This window comes from Macrobrachium nipponense, chromosome 42 (assembly GCF_015104395.2).
Source record: "Macrobrachium nipponense isolate FS-2020 chromosome 42, ASM1510439v2, whole genome shotgun sequence".
Classification (NCBI taxonomy): domain Eukaryota; kingdom Metazoa; phylum Arthropoda; class Malacostraca; order Decapoda; family Palaemonidae; genus Macrobrachium; species Macrobrachium nipponense.
Window position 1 is genome coordinate 13,351,540 of NC_061103.1, and position 25,000 is coordinate 13,376,539.

The 25,000-nt window shown below is 37.5% G+C and overlaps 1 protein-coding gene across 2 annotated transcripts in view; it reads left to right on the forward strand.

The window, feature by feature from the left end:
• The window catches only part of LOC135212981 (uncharacterized), a 373,893-nt gene that overhangs the window by 229,087 nt on the left and 119,806 nt on the right, over positions 1-25,000 (forward strand). For both annotated transcript variants that reach the window (XM_064246753.1, XM_064246754.1), the window contains exons 3-6: positions 4,083-4,209; positions 5,815-6,050; positions 12,293-12,422; positions 16,442-16,614. In XM_064246753.1, coding sequence (XP_064102823.1) covers positions 4,083-4,209; positions 5,815-6,050; positions 12,293-12,422; positions 16,442-16,614 — 666 coding nt within the window. The remainder of the gene's footprint in view (positions 1-4,082; positions 4,210-5,814; positions 6,051-12,292; positions 12,423-16,441; positions 16,615-25,000) is intronic.

Sequence of the window (25,000 nt, forward strand, 5' to 3'; positions counted from 1 at the left end):
TTACAGTTATAAAGGCTGTTATTCAAACGAAATTTCCAGCAAGGAGTTCAGACTCTTATTAATAAAAGACGTGGGTTTATTGACATCCTGAAAACTCAAGTAGGAAATAAGGTGGAATTAAATCATTGGTTGTTTATGCCTTTACTGAATTTACCTTTTTAATTAAAAATAAAGCTTAACGTTGTTGTTTGTATTTTTTACCAACAATCTTTTTTTTATGAGACTAGATATCCATTTCAATAAAGGGCAGGCTGCCGGAAATTAGTATATTTTTTCGTCTTGAGAACGCAGAAATGATCGTCTTCCTAGTAAACATCAGGAAATACCTCATTTCCAATAGTTCCAGGAAGATGCCATTGTTCTTTTAACTACGAAAAACATTCCAGCCTTGTTAAGGGCCACTGAAAACTTTTAGTATTTCTGATCTTAATAAAACAATATCGTTTTTCTGAATTGCTGCCCATTAAGATTAACCAACTTCTGCATCTCAAATAAGCCAAGAGTACTATGATATAGATGATTGAGTGGCATCACAAACTAAGAGCTCTTGCCTTTCCAAGAAGCAATCAATTCAGAGAATGAGTACCGGTAACGTATTGTTTCATGCAATAGGGTTTCATGCAACCCTTGCATATTCACCCAACTAAATGGTTTAAAAGTCGTAGTGAAGGGGGAATAAAAGGTGAAGGGAGTTATAAAGATTTGGAGATAAAACTGGAAAATAAACAAGGATAGGAAACATAATGTCAAGCATTTCAGCAGAAAAATGTTGCAGTTGAGCGATGTGATCCCTCTGAAATAACTAGAACGTGAAAAGATTCACAGACGAATTAAAAACTAATATCACCAACTCTCTCCCTACCATACATAATTAGTCTGGGCCACATCAGCTGTCTGTAGGTACCGACTAAAAACCTACTTTACCATCTCCTAGCTAGAGAAATTCAAACTCCCAGAAACAGGTCCCTATCATTCTTATTTTTCCAGAACTGTGCAACAGGCATTCGTCTTCAGCGCTACTCACCCGGTACACTGAATGGAAAAATTCACAAAGCTTCTCACACGTTGACGTTTATATATATCATCGTGGCTCCTTAATGGCATCAGAAAAGATACTCAGAATTTTCGGCATCTCTGCCTCACCATCTCGTCACTCCAAGTCCAGAGTGCCTCGATGTTTAGATTTTGTAAAGATAATGAGGAGGAAATGAGATCCAATAAAATTGCAAGGTGTCTTAAAGGGAGCATGAAGAAGTTTTGGAGAGAATAAAAGAAAATCCAAAGACTTCTTACCAAACATAATAAATGAAGTGAGTAGTTTTGAAAACATTTCCGAATTTTGGGAAGAACATTATTCTAAACATCCTGCCGCAGATCCAGTGGAAAATCAAAGTCAGCGAGATGTTACAGGAACAAATGTGAATTAAATTTCGAATGCTTCAAGTTCTCGAAACTCTTCCAGTAGCCCTGGATATGATGGCCTGGCCCTTCAGCACTTAACTGAGGCTCATCCGGTACTTAAAGTTTTACTAAGTTTATTCATCACTTCCCGTTTCTGTCATCATTCTTACCAAGAGCTCTTATTCTGGTTATACTTTCCCTTTTGATTAAAGATAAAAACGCGGACCACAGTGACATATCCAATTATAGGCCGATTGCTCTAGCCATTGTTATCTCAAGCTTTGGAAGAGATTGTATTGGAGAGATGTAAAAAGCACTTATTGACAAATGACAACCAGTTCACTTACACATCCCATCATGGAACGGATATGCCAGTTCATATTCTTAAACACCTGTATTTGCTTGTTTTATGGGTAAGGCTTTTGATAAAGTGACTCTTTTGATGTTATTTGAAGCACCGCCAAAAAGAAATGTTCCTTGCTATATTATCAAACTGCTAGGCGAGTGGTATAAAAATCAGCAAATGATTGTCAAATGGGGCCATGTATTTTCGAGTGAATTTTCCACCTCAGGCGGAGTGAGACAGGGAAGTTTACTTCCACCTTACCTGTTCAATGTTTAAATCGATTACTTCTCACATAGGCCGAGTCAAATTTAAGTGGGAAGTTATTTAAACAACATGATTTTAAACCATTTGCTGTATGCCGATTATATGCTTTTATTTGCTCCTTCAGTGGATGGGCTACAGCATCATGTAAATATTTGCCGTGATTCTATGTCTGACAGGCTTCTATTCTTAAATGTAAAGAAGCTTCTTTTGTTAAATGTAAAGAGGGCCAAATGCCTGTTTTTTCTAAGAGTAAGGTCTGTCCGACTAATATATCACGTATTGTTGTTAACAACGCACGAATAGATTTTGTGCCGGATATTATTTTACTGCTCAGAATTCTGACGATGCCATGTAGAATATTTGTACAGAGGTCTACTTGAGAGGGGCAATATGATTTTAAGGAACTTTTCTAAATGTAGCGATGATGTCAAGAAAATCCTTTTTCAGAGTTTTTGTAAAAGTTTTCACGGCATATCTTTAGTTGTCTGAGGAAAACAATGAACTACGAATGAGCTGAAGGGATGCTGAAACGATAGCCTACGATGGCTCATGGGTATTCCGAGGCATGCAAGCGCTTCCACTCTTTTTGTGGATCTTTGGTCAGCCATCTTTTGAAGAACGAGGCGCCAAAATATAACATGCTATTTGTAAAGGCTGAAGAATCTGAAAAATGTATACTAAGACGAAGGTTGCCCACCCAGTTTGTTTGTTTATTTCAATTACTTGCAAACGCTGGAAAAGCCTCAAGTAAAAATATAGTATTTCTTTAAAAAAAATTTCTGATATGCTTCATATTTATATGTGCTTTTAATATGAAGAATCACTTAGTTTCATAACCATCATCTCATTCAAATCATAATTTTTCACCTCTCTTCATAATAATTTCTCATGCTTATTTTCAACTCCATCCTTTTAGAGTTCGGAGGTTTTTTTATGTATGTTTATGTGTATGTTTGTCTATGGCCAATTGTGTCCGAAATAAAGCTTTTGAATTTGAATTTGAACAAAATGTCGAAACGTCCAACTTTCTGTCACTGAATACGTCAACTATCATGCATCTCTTTTCAAACGTTTTTCAAACGTAATAAATTCACAACATACAAGACCTCAGTAGATTATATTAATTATTTTGTCATCTAAAGTGAGGCAGAGAGCTGTAGTCCTACCATAACTTCCAGTCACAAAGAAGCTAGAATGCTATAGTTTCATCGACCGTCATCCTATAGCAATAAAAAATAAAACTTGCAATCCACATATGATTCGTTTCTTTACAGATACAGACAATTTCTACGGAATTTCAATAACTTCGATTGAGACACGGATTAAATGCTTTCAACCTGCGTTCAGGAGAGTGGTGTCAAGATACTGTAGACCATCTGGGAAGGGTTATACCATTAACAGGGAGCATTATGAATCTGAATCATTATGGCTCCATTCGAAAACAGAAATTTAGATGAAACAAAGACAAGAACTACGAGAATGGCAGTGACTGAAATGTCAAATGTGACTCTGAACTGACCCGTCGCCATCTGATCTGTGCCTGCTTCTTTACAAAAAAAAATGTCAATCTATAATGTCGCCATTTTGTGAACAATAATGAAGTTATCCATTTTATAGATGAATATGTGGGATAAGAAACCTTGCACATTAGTTACCCAAATGCTTTGAAGTTTGGTGAAACTGTTGAAAAATAATGCATTACCTGCTGTTCTTCTATGACACTTTCAGGGTGAGGCAAAGTCATTTCTTATTGACCGACACCTGTAGGTTTTTGAAGTACATGTCTTTTCCTCACAGAAGGGGTGGCTACTGGGTTTGTAGACCTTCCGGTTCTGGCCGAGTGTTTGGGGATAAAGATAACTGCCCAACCAAGCCCTTCCATACCCAGAATGCACCCTGCCATTGTCGACTTACTATTATGTCCATAATTCAATGTTTAGATTAACAGCCGCATCGAAATGTTCAGGGAACAAATATCTAGTCTTTTCATCTGACAGAAATCGAAATGAAGGGCAAGATCGAGCAGTTCTGGCTCCAGGAATTAACTCCAACTCTCTCCTTGTTTACACAGGATACGGCCAGTGTGTGACCATCTTGAGTCTGACAGTTCCAGAGGTGGTCAAAGCAGACTCGGAGGTTATCCTGGACTGCAACTACAGAGTGCGAGAATGGGAGAGGTCCGGCCTGGTTGTCAAGTGGTAAGTCAAAAAAGGCCTTGGAGGCCTGGCTCCTTTCTTCGTAGTTTTTTTTTTTGCACATACAGGGGGCTTACGTGTACATGCGTTTGCTTGTCTGCGTAAACATTTGAAATAGGAGATTTCCCTCAGTAATTTACTGATGGCAAGAGTATGAATTTTAATCCATAATTATATTAAATATCTTGTTTAAATCGTGGTTGAAATCATTTTCTAACTGATAACAGAGCTGCCAAGTTAATCATTTCTCAGTCATAAACAAATACCAATTTGTACGTGCACTTTTACCACTCATCACAGTGCAGTTACAGAGCTCAATTTTAATTTCATTTAACATCAGAAACTCTTCCTCGAGTACTGTATTATGAGATGAATTCATAACTCTTGCTCTGCAATTATTCGAATCCACATAAACTGGGATCTGAAGTAATTAATCAACTCGCAATATGAGAATTACATTCCTGTAATTATTCACCAATTGCATTTTAAAAAACAAGGCCAATGCATTTCTGTATGTACAAGTAATCCCCAACTAATATATTATCATATTTATACGATAAGTTGCCAAATCTACATGATTTTTCCTGAATTTTAACACTGACAAGGAAGAAATCTCCATTAAAAATTATACACGTAATGTAAGCATGTCCTCCTCTTAATTCAAGATAATTTACTTCTTGCAAAGGAAATAATTCGGACAATTTAAGTTACGAGTAAAATCAAGACTCGTGAAATTACTCATTTAAAATTTATTGATAAATAATAGTATTCTTTCAACTTACCCTGAGATGTGATTTGTTTTTTCTCTAACCAATTAAGTTTGGACGACAAATCTCCTCCCACAAAAACAGAAAAAAAATGTAAAAAAAGGGGCGGTACTTTGGCTTGTTATCTACGCGTCACCTACTCGAGGTACCACATAGTACAAAACACCGTATGGTAAATATAAAGTAAAGACCGCACGAAGATATCGTTTATTAAGGTGGTGGTTGTTTTTTTATTAAGCTGGCCTTATGCCAGTACGGGCTCTTGCTCATAGAGCAGCCCGTAGGGATAGAAAGGGGGGTATATAATACTTTGATCCTAGAGGGGCTAGTCCTTAATACGGCGTCCTAAGAAACTTCCGCCATGTTTATTAGTCTAGTAGATTCACATCAACCGTGCCTTTGATGTCTAGGGCAGTTCCTTACGACGCTCCTGATTGGCTGTTGATAAGCCAATCACAGGGCTAGAAACTCTCAGTCTCTCGAGAGTGTTCACATAGGCAGGATGTATGTTCCACCTCCCCTGAAAGAGGTGGAACATAGATCCTACCCATGTGCACTCTCGAGAAAGACTGAGAGTTTCCAGCCCTGTGATTGGCTTATCAACAGCCAACCAGGAGCGTCGTAAGGGACTGGCCTGGACATCAAATGCACCGTTGTTGTGAATCTACTATAGCACCTGTTTAGTACTACCACCTCGGATTGGGTGACACTTCGATAACAAGCCAAAGTAGCACCGACAAAAGGTCAGACAGCAAAGGAATCAATCAGCGAATCCGTCTTCAACAGCCACACTGAACAACCTGTCTCTTGTTAACCGCTGAACCCTCAATCAAACCCGCAGGTACATCGACGGCGTCCACCTGGTCTACCAGTGGATTCCTCCTACTCGCTCCCCGCAGGTGTTAGGAGTCCTCAGCGGATACGTCAACACGACCTATCAGGTGAAGGGAGGTCCTTGGGAGAAGCACCGTGCTATCTACATCCCTCGAGCCCATCCTCAGCTCTCGGGACGCTATTCCTGCACCGTCAGTACCTTCGAGGATGAGGACACTCGATCAGCCAGTATGATCGTCTGGGGTGAGGAGTCAAGTCAGGCAACATCCTGCCTTGTCAGTTTCGAAACTTTATAATGTTCTTTTTCAGTCATCGAAATCATCATCATCATCATGATTATTGTCATTATCTCTACCAGGAAGGCTAGTCTTTTGTTTAGGCTTAGCTGTATACACTTGCCTGTCATTTTATTAGTAATTTTACGTAGAATGTTGTGTGGGTTTGACAACGTGGACGAAAGGTGTGCTTCACGACTGCCAACCATGAATTAGATTTCGGGAGGGTGGGGAAAAAGGAACCTTTTGAATATTTTCCAGGCTTAAGAAACAGCGACCCTAATTAACATGACTGCAGATATCGGTAACAGAAGGGAATCGTCATACTTTTGATAAGGAAACTAAATCATTACGTTTCTGGTAACGAACCTGAATCGTCACTTCAGGGCTGGTAACAAGTGATTACATTTTGGGAGAGAGAGAACGAGGAATATGTAAATACTTGCAAGAAGATAACTTTCTGCCTTAGACGAATTGCGCAGTCCACGAGTGCTCAAACCATGACTAATCAGGAAGGAGGAAAACATCAACAAAGCAAAGAAAAGGTATTTCGGTGACACATTTAAACTGTAGGAAAAACGCGACGGAAATTCCCCCAAATTACGTGACCAAAAGAATAACATTTACGAAGCGTCGCAACTCGAGAGGCACAATCATGATTCCCCCTGACTGTGGAGGACGATTTTCGGTGCCCGTGCATCCAGAGCCGCTTTCCCCAAATAGCAATTTACCACAAATAACATGCTCGAGTTTTCTTTAGACGTAACCTACACCCATCCACGTTGGGGATCACGATCCGTTTGTTTATCGCGGGATTATGCGCATTTTGTTGATCTTTGGAAAGCGAAACATCCGATTTGTTCACTGGCTCAAAGCACTAATAAATGCACTGGCGTTACTCCCGTGCTCTTCTTGCTGGAGGAAACTAACTGTATCACTAAAATTCCGTGATAAATATCACTGAAGCTCGTATCTTTAACTTGTACCTAATGGATCTGCATAAAATTAAAGTGGGCGGAGGACAGGGGACAGTGGGAGAGTTTTCGTTTCTTTGAACCCAAAGTTTCGGTATTTAGTTTTTCCCTTTATTTTTCTTTTTGGTGCAGCAGGAGGACGGGTCATGTATCAGAGGACGAGCGCATCAGGAGCGCTCATTTATTTCGGAATCGTCAGGCGATATGACACGAAATCTATACAGCAAATTCAGCAGTAATTAGAGGCGATTTCTCTTATAAAAGCTTCGCTTTGACGAAACCAAATCAAGTGAATGTTTGTCTCATTTGCATGAATTTCCATGATGGCGGTGAGCGAGAGATAGCCAGTCAGGCAGTCAGTCAGTCAGTCAGTCAGTCGCCACTGTTGAATATTTTTGGGAATCTATCGACTCGAATTCCCTGACCAGCGGCGTCACGATGGTGGATGAATAAAGCAATCCACCAAATCCTGACCAGTGATCCGCTTACAAAAATCCGCTCTGGTAACTCGACCCTTCACGGTCACATATGTCAAGTGAAAAACTTTACTTTTTGACTTCATTTCGGCTATTCATTATACAGGAATTTTTCCATTTTTGACGTTGGGAAGCAATCACTACATTAGAGACTTCGTTTCATTTTATGATACACTTTTTTTTTTTTTTTTTTTTTTTTTTTACCCAAGCCACCAGTCTAATGAGCTGTCAGGAGCACGCAGTTAATTAAACAGACTATCTAAAAACTGATCTATAACGGAGCTTGCAGCGATGTGCGTCAGATTGCATGCGTGCTTGCGTGTGTGTGTGTGTGTGTGTGTGTGTGTTTGAGTGAGGCCGGTGGATGAGAAAGGCAGGTTTATAGAGGGGAGTGCTTGGGGGAAGAGCTCTAATAACCTTAGTATCACCAAAGCAACTTGTACACGTCGCATCTATTACTGAAGTTTCCTCATAAAACACACATACACATACGCACACGCGCACACACACACATATATATGTGTAAAATATATATTATATATTATATATATATATATATATATATATATATATATATATATTATATTATATTTATTTTATATATATATGTTGTGTATGTTCTAACATTTAATCTTTTTCCCTTACAAAAAGTGACTCAAGTACCACATTCACATTTTAATTGCTCCATCGTGGATGAATCCCCTTTTCTGTGAACTTCTCTACACATAAACATACACATTAACCATTCACCTCTATCCCGTATATAACTTTTGTGGGTGTTGGATAAGAAATGACCAACCTTTCCAGCTCTTTTATCACACCCAGTGAGTTCTAAGTGCTCCTCACCTCCTTCACCCTCCTTCCTTTACAAGTGGGCTCTATCACAACATCCTGATCCATTCTCTTTTTTCACTTTTTCCCCCTATGTTATGCCATTTTATACTATAAAAATACTACACCTCAGTAACTACAACATTATCCCTTTCATTTCCATTCAGCACAAAAGGGAGTCGCCTCAATAGTCCTCATGATATATATGTCAGGGCTTTCACAGACATTCCAGGTCTCTAACCAATCTTATGCAGGCACCTATATTCTGAAACCGTGCTTCTCTCATCTTACCATTATCCATTACATTTATATCCGAATATATAAAAACTACCAACTATCATTCTTTCATCACAATATTAACACATCTTGCTTAATTTTCTTGTTTTCAATTAATCATATTCCTGATCACTTTAACTGAAAATTTTCTCATCTTGCAAAACTTTCAATCTTTTATTTCCACAGTTTCTCGTCACTAAACTTAATACTGTATCTTCTGCAACTATTCAGCATCCCAAACGCCATTCGCAATTCATTCTTTAATCCATCAACTTTGTAATTACATTTAATTTCTTTTTTCCATACCGCACTCTATTCGCAATTCATTGTTTAATCCATCAACTTTGTAATTACACCTAAATTCTTTTCTCTGACTTCTAAATATCACTCCATCCACAAGGAGACACCAGACCAGTCACTTTTCTAGCTGTTTAAACAAGCACCTGCCCACAACACAAAAGTTCCCATTTATCATCCATATTGCTGATTCTGTCAGATGCTTTTTCTTGTACCTTGTATGTTACAAAAAGCTTCGACCCTTTATTTCCAAACTTCACACATTAGCACACTTACACTAACCCCTTCTACTCTTGCACCGTTTTGCACCGCACCTCTTCCGTCTTCAACAACAAACAAATATCCAAAATACTTTACATCAACCCAGGACTGAATTTATTTTGGAAAGCATCTCTCCAACTGTATTTTTTACTTTGAATTCCAGTTGCTCTACATTCTCTCTACATTCACTTCCCGGCAGAGCAACTTATTCATCCACAACTTCTGGTTCAAAGTCTCCAACTCACTTGAATTTATTGCTGTCATTTTCTCTCTCTTTTTAACTAGCACACTCATCTTCCCGCACATCTCCGCATGATGTTCTATATCGTACCTCAAACACGATTTAAACATTTCATACTTTTCTTTGTCCTGCCACTTAACATTTTATTACCACTTCCCATCTCCCATACCAACACACACACACACAAACACACACACATATGTAAAATATACATAAATATATGTTCAATTACATATAGTGACGAATAGGCAACTGAAGAAAGACCGAAGGAAAGAAAAAAAATCCCACCGCAGCCAAATAAAAGAATCACTTAAATGTCTTTCCTAATAAACCTCATTTTGAAAACAAATGCAACGTGAGTTTCAGCGTTGCACGAGATTTAGTCTCATTTGCTTTGATTGTCTCGCCTGAAAAGAATCAATGGAAATTCATTATTTGAATACCAATTCTATCCCAATAACACAACTTTCCATAAGAAGTAATCAGCATTTCATTATTTATTTATTTAATAATCAACAAAAGTTTATACACAGATCAAGATGCAAAGGCGACAAATGGCTCTTTTCCAAGATTTTCCAGCATACCAGTTCGCTATATTATTGCCCCATTATAACGAAACGGAATTTTATCGTAATGGTATATCATCCATTCTGACCGAATTATATTGACTTGACCTCATACCTGGATTACTAAAAGTACTATACATTCATTTCTTCAAAATGAATTAAAATGATTTTCATTAAAAAAATAATTTTACTATACTTCTTTTCATGTGGTCATTGATAATAGTTTCACATTTCTTTCACTTTATAATAATTATCAAATGTATTTCTACTCTACAGTGCCGTCTTCTTGTTAATATTACTGGTGAATTCTTTTCATGTGGTCATTGCTATTTTTTCATATATTACTATATAAATATCATCAAATCCATAGTCACTGTCACAAATTCACTCCTATTTACTGTCAAAATCATTATGCTCCGCTCATTTCATTTCATTAAACGGCAGAGACTTAAACTGATCGATACTTTAGTATTTCACCTTACAATCACACAACCACTAACTGTTTTTGATGAAAATCAAATCACCCCTCGCTTTTTATAATATGAATAATCTTTCTCTTCCAAATTCAGCCAGCGCGATAAAGTGGTCATCTGAAACATCCACAAATACATCGTCATACTTGGACGATATTACAAATACAATTTTCATCACTAACTACTATTACCAAAACAATCAACCCTCACTTTTACACACAAAAAAAGAAATCCGTCATTACGAAAGTGTTCATAACTATTGGGAGGTTAAACATATTTATGACAAATCTATCGAGAGCAAGAAAGTCCTTTCACCAATCAACTTCAAAGCAACGACAATGGCACCTTTAACCATCACTGTTGCTTTCTAAATTAACGTCATAATTGGGAAGATATGTCACGTCCCGCATTGATGTAAATCCAACCGAAGCTATTTACACAGCAAACATCAGATACATAAACATAACACCGACAGCAACAGCAAAAAAAAAAAATTTTGGTTAAAAAAAAATCAGTAAATAAGTAAATAAAAATCCAAAGTTGCAATCCTACTCAAAGTCTGCGTCAGCTGAACATTCGCCGTTTTTTTAAATCGTATTTTATGTATATAAAAAAATTGTCCAACTCATCATGACGTTAAAAACGCCCCTCGTTATTTTTCATAATTTTACTGATACCGAAATTCGACGAAACATTATTCATATTAAGAGTCACTTTTTCATTTCCTTTATTTCACAAAAACTTTGAGGTTTTAGATAAAAAGCCGAAATTCAGGCCAGACCTTTTGGACTACACAGATGCCAGAAGTTCCGCACCAACTGATGGAAATGTGGGTTCGTGAAATATCAGATATTTTTAGCAACTATGACGTGTCTGAAGAGAGAAACCATTGTTGTAGTAAAATATAACAAAAACTCCACCGATATCATAACTACCAAATGAAAGTGCTTTCTAACTATGATAAAAGTATATTCGCATTATGCATATCTGCACCTGATAAAAATATTTAATCATTATGCATATCTGTACGAGATGCTTAGAAACTAGAACAATAAAATCTTTCGACCACAGTATCAACAATGGGAGATTAGTAAAAAATTAATTATTCATGTAGCATCAAAAATTAATCATTCATGTAGCATCAAAAATTAATTATTCATGTAGCATCAAAAATTAATTATTCATGTAGCATCATAATCCTTCACGACATCATTACCTTCCCTTCTCAATATTTTATCGAACATCTTTGACTCTTTGAATGTAGATTATCATCATATTTCCTCTTTTTCCATTTTACCATTTCTTCATAATTTGTTATCGTGTTTTTAATATGCTTGGTGAAGCTCTTTATATCATATATAATAACAATAATAATTTTCTTATAGGAATTGAAAATATGATTTGGGCATAAAGTCAGCACTGGGGCCCACAAGGTTATTCAGCGCTATGATGAGAATGAATGAAAATGGAAATTATATAAATGATCATTTTACAATATATTTCATTCCTCTCGTTGTCCATTTCGTCACATTCAAGGTTTTGCCGCCTACCATCACCATCGTCTACCTGTTTATTCAGTCTTCCATTCACTATCACCATCATCCGCATTATTTTAAGCTGTCTGTTTATCCTCATATTCCAATTCACCATCATCCGCATCATTTTAACCTGTCTGTTTATCATCACTTTCCCATTCAGGTTAAAATAATGCGGATACATTATTTTAACCTGTCTGTTTATCCTCATTTTCCATTCACCATCACCACCCAGTACATCACCATCATGATTTTAATCTCGGTGTTGCTCTCCGCCCAGCTCCCGCCCGCTACATGGACCTGACCTACCACCGTCCTTCGGAGCATTTGGTGAACATCACCTGCCTCGTCGGGTACACAGCCCCGCGGCCCATGTTTACATTGTACACCAGAGTACCAAATGGAAGCAGGTAAGAAACCCATTCGATATACCTTCCGAGTACTAAAGCTGGCAGGGCCTCACGGAATAATATTGTGTTTGTTTTTGGAAAAGAGAGACTTGCAACGTTCGTCCGGCGGGGAAACAAAAGAGCGCCTACGAATGGTCAAGGCAAATGAGGTAACGGCGTAACATATTCATTCTCTCTCTTCTCTCTCGTCTCTCTCTCTCCTCTCTCTCGTTAGGCCTCTGTCAGTATGACGTACTCTCAGTATGACGTACTCTATCCAAATCCACCATAGAGTTGGTATGATACATTTTAAAAGGAGGAGGCGCACACGCACATACGAATGCACATTTCGTTAGCGTCTCATATTACTGGCTACAACCAGTTTCCCAAAAGCACTTTGAAAAGAGTTCATAAACTGTCATACATTGACTTGTCTACTATGCAGACAGCAAAACCATTTTATCAGCTTTTTCTCGGGTTCGTTGCTTCGGCATTCCAATAGGTCACAGCGAACATATTGGCAATAATAATCATTAATTATAACCCTAGGCCTAACATATATACATATATACATTAAGCTATAAATGTTCAATATCCAATTTTTGTGCTACATAAGGAATAACACTGAAAAGGAACTATAAGTGATAAATGTTTTGGTACGTAGATGACTCGATCACTCGCCAGTACGAGCCAACGACTTCCAGTCGACGTTCAAGACCACTGGGGTTATCAGGTTCTTGGTTCGTGCTAAATAAGTGTTCGAGTCACTTATAGGTGCCAAAATATTTATTACATGGATAATAATTATAAATTATATGTGTGTATATATATAATATATAATATCATATATATATATAATATATTATATATATATATTATATATATATATATAGTCATAGGACATTTTCTTTAAAGTGGTTCTTACACAGCAAAAAGAAAAAAAAAAAAAAACGCCTTACTGCCTCATTCCCATTGTATTTGCTATATCGTGATGAAGTGCAGATAGATCAAGAACAGCGCACTAAAATCCTTTACAACACTGTGCCATTCAACCTTATCTTGCAGACATTATCAAACTTCGTGGGTGTTGAGGAACTTTCTTTCTTGTGCCTTATTTCTCTTCATCTACCTAACCACATTACGGACGTTCTCTACTACTCCCTCTCACACCTGAAAATTATATTGTTTTATTTCATCAAATTTTCGTCCTCCACTCTTTCTGCAAGATGAGACCATCTCATAACACTCTTGATCCATCTTAACATATACTAAACGTTATACCTTTTTTTCCCTACGTATCTCCACAATTTCCACGCTTTTATTTTCTTTTTATTCTGCATTCAAGCAACGCATTTAAGTAGCTCAAGTATGTTTTTCTGCACATTAAGCACCAATACTTTACTCTTCCAGAGCATAAGAGTTGGTTCACCAATCCACATATTTGCCACCTTGGGTTTTATTGAGCACCAAGTCTCTTGCTTGTCATCTTGCATCTTACCATAATCCATTATACATACTTCAGTCTACCCTTGAAAAAATCTTTTAAAACTTTCACTCAACTCTCCAATTTCCTTCTCTCTCGCCAATCAACCAGTAATGTATCATTTTTTAAAATAAACGCATCTGTCCTCAATTCAATTCGTGACTGTCCCGTCCCACAACTTTGACCTGGGTCAGTTTTCTTGTTGCTGACTTATCGAATCACTCCAGTCATAAAGATACTAATGAATTCTGGAGACCCAAACACATTCATATCTGACCCCCTTCTACCCATGTATTGGTCTATCATAAAAACGCCCCACCACCAACAGCCTCCCCCCCGCCCCCCCCCCCGCGCGCCTCCACCACATTGCCTGTATTCATCATATAGTAAGCTGCTTCTGGGGCATGTATGCCTCGTACAGTTTTACCCTTTACTTTTAAACCTTCCCTAATTTACTATTGCATATCCAACACTTGGTAAATACCCTCTTTATTTCTTAAAGCCACACTGTTCTTCCAATGTTTCTCTTTTTCTCACAAATTGTTGCATATGAAACATTTCATCCACATACCCTCTTTTAACTTCCCCAAATTTACTATTGCATATCCAACACTTGGTAAATACCCTCTTCATTTCTTAAAGCCACACTGTTCTTCCAATGTTTCTCTTTTTCTCACAAAACTGTTGCATAAGAAACATTTCATCCACATACCCTCTTCCATAACTTAACCCAACCTGTTCTTTCACTAGCAAACTTGTCATCTATATTACTTTATCTCCTCGTTTTATTAAACCCTTATGCCACTTAAATTCTCAAAGCTCTATCATTTCACTTTCCTGCAATGGCGCAATTACTCCTCTCTCCCGTTCCTTCAAAACATTTCCATAGTCTATACATGCCACAGTCCCTAAAACTATCATTGGTTCACTGCAGCAAATCACTAGTAATCTTAGCAATTCATGGTAGCCTTCCCTTCTTGTTATCCTTACTTCACTGAAACCTGCAGAAGCATTCTGCAACTTGTACTAAATCTCCCCACTCTTTTTATCATTAAGCGTCGTCTCTTCTATCGTCCACATTCAACTGTCTTAAATTACTCACTCCTACTTATGACTTCATCTCTCTATTTGCATCCTTCATCTTGATACCTTTCCATCTGCATTCACTTCCTTGTTCATCATATTGTTCAAGTGCTACTTACTTATGCATTCAAGAACCCTAGTACAACCTTCCTCCATATTCTCAAAAAGAAAGTTAGGAACATTCTCTTAAGTCATATTTCCTCCTGCCGTACTCAAGCTGATCACCCACACGGTCCTCAAACTCACAATTATGTCATTTCACCCATCCCAGATGTCTTCGTGGATGCTACACTTCGTAGCTTTATACCTTTCAGCTATCCAACCGTACACCCGTGCACACTACCCTTGCCGTTTTGCCTTACGAGGTGCTAAAACATCCACATCTACACACAATCAGAACTCAAAGATTTAATATTTTCTGGCTTCCAGTATTAGCACACGTATGAGGCTGCTATCTCCATGCCACTGCCTGCTTGGTGACTTTCGCAACACACTAAGTGGTAAGAATGAGATGCTTCATTCTCTCTTCCACGTATCTCACACGTGGATTATTTACCATTTATTTCTGGGGAGTTTGTTGACATCAAATGGTCCAGAATCCTTTATAAGTTATCCCTCTGCCTGAAGTATATTATAACTGTACAGAAAACCATAGTCAGGAACACGCATTTTGCTGCCTACTAGGGCCATGGTAACAGTCCCTATTGAGCAGCCTAATAGCTTCAAGATCAAGATTTTTCTGCCATTTAAGGAATATGTACTGTCCCCCACCCCCACCACCATCAAGATGTTTTGAACATTAAAAAATAATTCTGGTGAATAAAGTTTGCTCTTAACTCAAACTACTATCTTACAAAATATTTGAACCCTTAGTCTTATAATCAGTATTTTTGATAAAACTCGGTGTTCTTGACAATTCAAAAATAATAAAAATTATATAATGAACAATACTATTAATAACAAAAATATATCGTCGGTGTTCTGAAGAGCAAAGAACCACGAGCACACAATCTTCGAGAACATTCTAAAATTACTCGGTGCTATAGTATGCAGTAACAATAAACTGACAAATAGCTTTAAAACCCACAAACAGTTTGTGGGGAATGTTGACACGGATAACAAACAGAACAAACGCCCCGATGGAAAATTCGAAGGCCCGAAAAAGATCGCGCAAACAAACAAACAGGGAGTCGGAGCACCTGGAAACCGTATTAAACCGAATGAGGTCGGAAAAATAACAACACCAAAATAAAAGGAGGATACTGGAAACTCTGGGGACCTCAAGTAAAAATCAGGACAAATAAGAAGAGAAAGCTTCAACAAACTAGCACCAAAAGCAACCAAACGGGTAGAAAGGACTTTGAGTTCTTGCTTTTTAAGTAGGAATATTTCCTGAAACCATTCCAAGTATACTTAGTACGTGGGTCTGCACTTGATCCACATCGGCTTATGTATGATTTGCTTCTTCTGCCAGGTACGAAGTGGACGTCCGGGGAGTGAGCGGTGGGGTGCGAAACGGTCTGTGGTCGATAGGATCGTGGGGTCTGATCGTCTGGGCTGATACGCCGCCTGAAACGATCATCGAGTGTACAGTTTCGCTCCCAGGTACAACGCATAAGCAGACCATCAGTAAATTCTACAATCCAGGTCAGTACCACCTTAAGGAACAGTACTACAATCAATGCTTAGTCTTTTTTCAAATACTTTGGTTTTAGCTAACGAAAAGGCGAAGTTCCTCCTGTATAAAACTTGTAATCTTTGATTAGGTAGTAATCTATACAACTTCATCTCCACCAAAATGCTCCTTGAAAATACCTTTAAGTTTTTCGTTCAGACATAACCACACACAAAATATGCTACATTACCAATAAACGATGGATTAACAATTGTTTTAGTAAGTAAAAAAAGTATATCTTAGTTTAACCAGACCATTGAGCTAATTAACAGTTCTCCTAGGGCTAGCCCGAAGGATTAGATTTTTATTTGCGTGGCTAGCAACCAATTGGTTACTTAGCGACGGGACCTACAGCTTATTGTGGTTATCCAAACAACATTATATCGAGAAATGAATATCTAATCACCAGAAATAAATTCCCCTGGTTCCTCACTGGCAGTAGTGGGAAGCGAACTCGGGTTACCAGAGTATGTAACCCACTCGTCCACTGAGGACCTGTAAATTAAACCATGGTACGGCACATGTCTAACACGAGCCTCAAATATTGCGGATACCATTAATGAATTACCTGCTTAAAAAAACGCATGATCCATTACAGCACGAAGTTTTTATCAAGCAGGACTTTTAATGATGCAGTGATTTATCAGTAAATTGGACATCTTGAAAACTAAGTAATGATGGAAGTTGAGGCAATCGAGATCCCTTCATCTATCACCGTATAGTAATTCCATCAATATTTTTATCAGCTGAGATAACGAGATATCCATCGACTTGCATTATGCTCTTATATACAGACAACAACGACTTTTACAGAGGTAAAGCCATCACAAACTATTCCCGATAACAGCTTTAATCTAATGCGTCACAGAAATCAACAAAATAATGCAAGGCTGCAAGTTAACCGCAACATTCAGTAGTAAATCTTAAAACTAAAATCACTTTACGAGTTAAAAATAGTTCTGGGATGATTGCAGCAACCAACGTACAGCAAAGTAATTGATATAATGCTCCAATGGGAATTATACACTAATATAATTATATATATGGTATATATATATATATGTGTGTGTGTATATATATATAAATATATATACGTGTATAATATATTATTCGAGCTACAAATGTCCTTTAATTTCTAATTCGCTGTACCTCGGAAATTATATATTTCCATATATGTAAACCGAAGGGGAATTTTTTAGTTGATGATAATTTCGTCCTCTCGTGGTATCGAACCACCGTCCAGCGGACAGGGACGAAATCAAGACGACAGTGATGTTGTCAATTCGGCTAATATGTGAGGTTGTAAGTTTCTACCGATTCTGACCTTACAAATCACCGTCAAACTCGGTTATTCGTAATTAGAATCGATATCCAACACCCTCTACCATGTTAACAAATTCGAACGTTTGACGAACGTAGCCATATTATTAATAATCATCACATCACCGTTCGAATTTGTTAACATGGTAGAGGGGGTTGGATATCGATTCTAATTATGAATAACCGAGTTCGACGGTAATTTGTAAGGTCAGAATCGGTATAAACTTATAACCTCACTTGTTAGCCGAATCGATAACGTCACTGTCGTCTTGATTTCATCTCTGTCCACTGGACGGTGGTTCGATCCCACGAGAGGACGAAATTAATACGTGTGTGTTAAACAAACAAAAAGTTGTAATTTAATACCCCATTCCCTCTAACTCTGAAATAACATCGAAGGAAATTACAACTGATAAGTGACTTGTCACCCGAGAGTGAAAATCTTCGACTTCAGTGAGAAGAATTTTGACCACTGGGCTGTCACCCACTCTCTCGTTTCTCCGGTGACGAATCACTCGCCAATTATAATTCCCCTTCGGTGTTATTCGCGAAGCAGAGCGACTTGGATATTACATGACATTTGTAGCTTAATGACTGTAAATATAGGTATGTCATGGTGATATGATAGAAAGTCACTGTATATATATATATATATATATATATATATATATATATATATATATATATATATATATATATATATATATATATATATATACTACGTACGTATATAGTCATAAGTACATATATAAATACATATCTGTACATAAATATATAGCTAAGGAAGGGTGTTTATGGATGGAGGTTAAACTGTAGGAAGGAATTGTAGCGCCAGTTCTTACCAGCATATGTGAAGGATGGATATTCAATTTAATTAAATGAAAAATGCTGAAACTTTTCTATCGAACTGCATATAGCTAACATGTGGACCCTGTGTTTGGGCTCATAATATCTGTAAAATCTTACAAGGTTTCGGGTCTTATGATGAAATGAAATATAACCGAGTCCCCCCCAAAATGTCACCTCACAATAAGTCTAGTGTCCCTCAACCGTTCCAGACCGGGACAACAAAATAGCCGGAGAGCAACAAACGAAGAACAGGAACCCAGATCACAGAGGCCAGATTTGCCGACGCAGCCTCCCGAAGAATGGAGGAAGCGTGGCCTCATCGAGGGCATACCGCTTACGCGGCGGAAAAGGTGTCAATCGAATCTTACGCATTCTTATTTCTCTGAGGAAATGTATCGGGAGGGATTCCTTCGTCAAGGACCCTTCACTCGCGAAACTTATTTTCATTATAGGATCCGTTCCGTTGGGGTAAATGCGTTTAGTGTGTCCTTATACATCGCCAGGATTTATTGAGAAATAAGGAGGGGTGGCCTTTCAAGTTTATCATTAAACAGCTTTTGAACCGTTACAGTAGCTTTCGTAGTTTGTATTTTTTCCGAAATAATATCCATCGAAATATGAGTTAACTGTCTTATACGGGTTTCCTTACTTTATCACGGCAATGATTACTCCGAAAATCCATAAATTTCTTGATCAGGCAAAACAAATAAGTAAACAAATCAACAAAACAATTTAATCCATTAACCTAAACATTATAACTTACTGAAATCGACATAGGCAGATATCCATAACATTCCTAACGGTAATAAGACTCCAAGGTTCCAAGTAAGAGTCCTCATTTATTCACTGCGTAGATTTGCTTATTGTAAAGAGGTAATTCAACCTCAGGTAACCAACCTAGCCATCATATTTGTGTGTGTGTGTGGGGTGGGGTGGGTGGGGGGGTGTTGAGTGAGAGGGGGAGTTTTTTCTTTTTACAAAACTGATGAAAGTAACAAATGGGGAAAAATCCTCCGAGTGTTTTATCGACAAACCTGGCGACAGCATCGTCGACACTCAAGCGTCGAGACAAGATTGTTTGAAGTCAACATCTGTCCATCTCGGCCTTAAATACTCCACTTTTGACGTAATGGCAATCAACCAATCATCTTTAAACCCGCCCTTCCAGCTCAAGGATGGAAACTGTTGAAGCTCTCTTACTCAATCATTTATAACAAAGCAAAGGGGGAATTCCACTCGCATGGAATCCAGTCCAAACAAACGCACTCGCCTCTTTTGACGTGCCGAGTTTGTTTTGCCAAACCATCTGTTGCGACGTTTCCTTCATATAATTCAAGACATTTATTCCTATATACGACGAAGCTTCTTGTTTTTGACTCTCTCTCTCTCTCTCTCTCTCTCTCTCTCTCTCTCTCTCTCTCTCTCTCTCTCTGCTGACTAAGAGCAGATCAGAAAACTATGCAACACTATTGGTATTCATACCAGATCCCAGAAAAACTGAAACTGCAATTAAGGTTGCCTAATCTTCAGTTACAATTAAGTCCTTGTTCTGTCAGTTCTTTCTACGTCTTCGTTCATCATGCATTTCTCCATTACCTGTTAAGCATTTCTTTTCCCTTTGTCATGCACCTCTTTCTTCTCGAATTCGTTGACCAATAGACTACCCGTCTTCCTATTTGTTTTGTGTGGTCTTCCCTTTCTCCCTTGTTTTATTCTCGTGTATCTTTTCAAACACCTTTTTACAAATGTGTCATTTGAGTTCATAATGTTTCCCACTCATCGCTGTTCATCTTTACTTTGATTTCCCCCTATTCTCATTGTCTTTCTTTTAAATCATGTGATATATTCCTAGTTACAGTTACCGCTTACATATACTTTTTTTAAAGTCCACCCCCGCCCCCATCCCGTTTCATTCTAAGTAGCCTTTTGCCTGTTCCACCTTCCTCGTCCATTTACTTCTTCTTCTCCAGCTGGTGGAATTTATTTTCCCCAATATTCTCTCGCTAGAAAATTCTGCCTCCCGACCACTTAACTCTTTTCCAGCCACAAAGTTATTCTCATTCACTTCTCCTCTGCCGTTTCCTTTCTATCAGAAATATCCTTATGTTCTCTCCTCTCTCTTCCCCTGGCCCAGTTTTTTTTTTTTATAAATAATAATTTCCTTCGCCTTTTTATCTTTTCCAGTTTTCGATTTCCGTAAAAAAAATGTTTCCAGTCCATTTCACCAAGTATCTATGTGCTAATATTCTTTTTTCATCCGTTCGTTATTTTTAAAAGGCAATGATCTCCCCTCCTATCAGATTGCGTATTTCATTTTGCTGCTAACCTTCAATAAGCATATTCCCTCACACAATATTGAAATGTATTTTTTTCTCATTATGAAATGCATCTCACTTTCACGTGATTTTTATTCCATCGTCTCTAATTGCAATGCACAATTCCATTTTCTGTTCTCAATTCAAATGCGCATATCTCGCCATTTTAGATCATGATTTCCTATCATTTTTGAGTCAATCTTTAATTATCTACAATCACGCATTTTATATCCCGCTTTTCACAAGGAACCGTCTGCTTTACACACTTCACAGCAGATCATCATCGTCATTTTCATGCAAAATATCTCGACCTTTGCGAAATCATAAGTACCAATTCAAATTTCCCCTCCGAACAGAGACCCAATGTATGAAGTCTTTTTCCTGGAACTAAATGGAAACATTTCCCATAAATGATTTCAAGAATGTGTTACACACTCGTGTTATGCCACTTCCTATGTGATACTTTGTTAACAAATCGAGATTTCTATACAGCGTGTAACCAAGGCTACCGAAAATAGATCTATCTTTCGGTGGTCTCTGTATAATGCTGCATGAGCTGGGGCCTATGAAACGCTAACAACGTCCCGGTGGTGGGCCTCTCCTGTAACGCTGCCAGACTTACGATCAGGGTTAACTTTAACCTTGGTTCAAATAAAATAAAAACCACTAAGCCTAGAGGGCTGCCATTTTGTGTGTTTGATGATTGGAGGGAGACTGATCAACGTACCCATTTGCAGCCCTCTAGCCTCAGTAGCGTTTAAGCTCCGAAGGCGGACAGGAAAACTGCTGACGGACAGACAATAGTTTCTTTTTTAGCGCCTCATCAGCGTGGTTGGTATGGTATTAGCGTCCTACCTCTGTGGTTTCGGGTTCGATTTTCGGCCATTCCATTGAGGAGTGAGAGATGTGTATTTCTGGTGATAGCAGTTCACTCTCGACGTGGTACGGAAGTCACGTAAAGCCGTTGCTCCTGTTGCTGAATAACCACTGGTTCCATGCAACGTAAAAACACCATACAAACAAACAAACAATAGTTTCTTTTACAGGAAACTAAAACCGGACCTTGAGAGCTTCGCAAGAATGTTAAGTAGGCGAAAAGAAATGAGGTGATATTCTGAAGAGAGAATATTATATAACGCACAAACCGTATGCAAAGAACAACCTATATAATTCAAGAACATTCAATGAGGAATAAGACTCACATTAGGTGCTCAACGGAAATTCGACGGGATGAAGAACCTGACTTTTGAAACATCATAAACAAATACTTTCGCATAACTCTTGAAATGAAGAAAACAGCAAATGTTACCATACCAAGTTCCTACGAGCATTCATTCATTTTTGGGTACATACACCGTTAATATTAAGAACACAAGAAAAAGGTTTAAAAAAAAAGTATCCCATGCTGGGCAGTTTTACCCTTTTAACTAAAGTTACTATCTACAAAATGATTAAATAAAACAAACTTAATTCAAATGACCCCACTTGGCCACTGCACGAAGTCTTGACAACAAATATGCGAGATGATAGATCCTAAATGAAGGGTCAAAACGTCAAAGAAGTGGTCTCTCAGTACAATTTGAGGAACAATCTCGTAGGAAAAGTAATGTCAACAAGCGGGTGGTTCAATCAGTCTTTCTTCCGCCTAATAAGATACCTTATTCCCAAGAACAATGGTAAATACCCAAATATGAATTAAGAGAGAGAAAATACAAGGGAACAGAATCATGCAATTCCTTCAAGAATGACCTTATCAGTCAGGAAGAGCATTCTGACATTCATGCATAATAATGTTCATAACTGTCGAACTGGGTAAAGAACGTCTCCCAGATGTGGAAATTAAACCAGGAAAAGCAGTTAAAATAAAGACACTAGCTTACAGAGGCCTGGTGTCAAGGATGTAAAATAAACATTATTTATCAATGTGTAAATAAAACATAATTCATCTACGCATTTAAAAATATTCCACCTGACTCGTCGTGCCTTTCAATGTACCTTTGTCTCTAAACTGACCTTAAATTCATACCGAACCTGCATCAGGTCCTTTACATTATGTGCTTCGTCTCTATTAAACCCAGACGAATTACTGTACCTCCTTTCGTATTCTCTTTCTTCATCTTACTTTGCACCTTCTCTTAACACTTGATTCAAGGTGCAACTGTGAAGATTTCCTCCTGTTACACATTTCAAACCTTTTTCTGCGCTGAATGACCTCATAGGTCCTAGTGCTTGGCCTTCGGCCTACATTCTATAATTAAACTCGGATCGAATACTGATCAAGATGGTGAAAATACTTAAAAGCAATTCAAACAAATTCAAGTTTCTCAGAAATGGAGTCGTCTCTCTATGATCAAATTTCCTATTACTTTCTCAAATATATTTCGCATGAATAAAATATACTTTGAAAGCTTGAATTTCTAGTCAATGTCTCCTGTAGGCTTGTTTCAAATGAATAAGGTTTATCTTCTAATTCATATAAAAATAAACAAACGTGTGTATATATATATATATATATATATATATATATATATATATATATATTTATATATATATATATATATATATATATATATATATATATATATATATATATATAGATATATGTATGTATGATGTATGTATGTATGTATGTAGTCAAAAAACCCGTGAAACTATTATATATTCATAGATATTAAGGCATAAATTCCGTTTAATATCCAATTCCCAGTACCTCTGGAATACTTTGCACCCAAGGGAAATTATAATTGATGTGTATCTTCACCAGTGGGAATCGAACTTATCCCGAGTTAGCAACGACCATGTATAGTTACTTTGGCCACAGAGCCTTCATATATATATATATATATATATATATATATATATATATATATATATATATATATATATATATATATATATATATGTGTGTGTGTGTGTGTGTGTGTGTGTGTGTGTGTGTGTATCTGACCGGCTAGCATGAAAAAACATTTTCACAAAATAAAAAAATAAAAAACGGGAAATAAAATCCTTTTACGTCTGGTTAACATCGGACAAAATGTCTGAATGGTGTTTTTATCCAAATGGAGAGTTTCGGCGTAAAACGATTAATCAAAACGTGGTGTTTAGTTTTAAAAATCCATCTAATCAATGGAGTTATTTGCAGATTTGTTATTACGTGCATGCTTTGAGGGAGTCGATGCTGGATGCAAATAATTTGATTGTTGGCATCTCTTGATTTTAATTGCAAAATTAGCAATGATTGGTCAAAACGACAATTGATGTTTTTAAAAAGGGAATTAACTCCGTTACTGCATTGACACTACTTAGGAGTTTGCTGAATGCTGTAGATATCGTCTCCATTGCATTCCTTCTACGTCACAAGAGACTAACATGCTTTCCTCTTTCAGACTTTTAATAAAGGCTACTTTAAATCGTCTAGTTTCTCCTTCCTTCGTTCGTTCCTTCCTTCGATTTACCTCCCCCGTCCTTTCATATTTCACATATTTACTCCCTTTGAGCGCATTTAATAACGTCAACTAATTGCAATTTGGCGTCGCGGCTTAATGAGACGTTCTTATGAAATTTCAACATCTACCTCCTTTGATACTACTTATTTCACAACGGCTCCGGAACTCCCGTTTAGTTCCCCCACCGCCGCCTCTTTGATCTGTCTTTATAAAGTCTCATTTGTCTTCTTAACACTTCAAAGTTACCGGCGACCTGTTACTTACATTATAGTTAGATATAACAAACTATGTTTATGGGTGCTGTAAGTAAAATGTTATTATTGCTTAAAATCATTTTGACAAACTTTACTCTGAAAATAAGCTATCAAACTCTTGCATTGGTCAATCAGTAGATTGTGGTATCAATATATTTTACTTATCTACCGGAT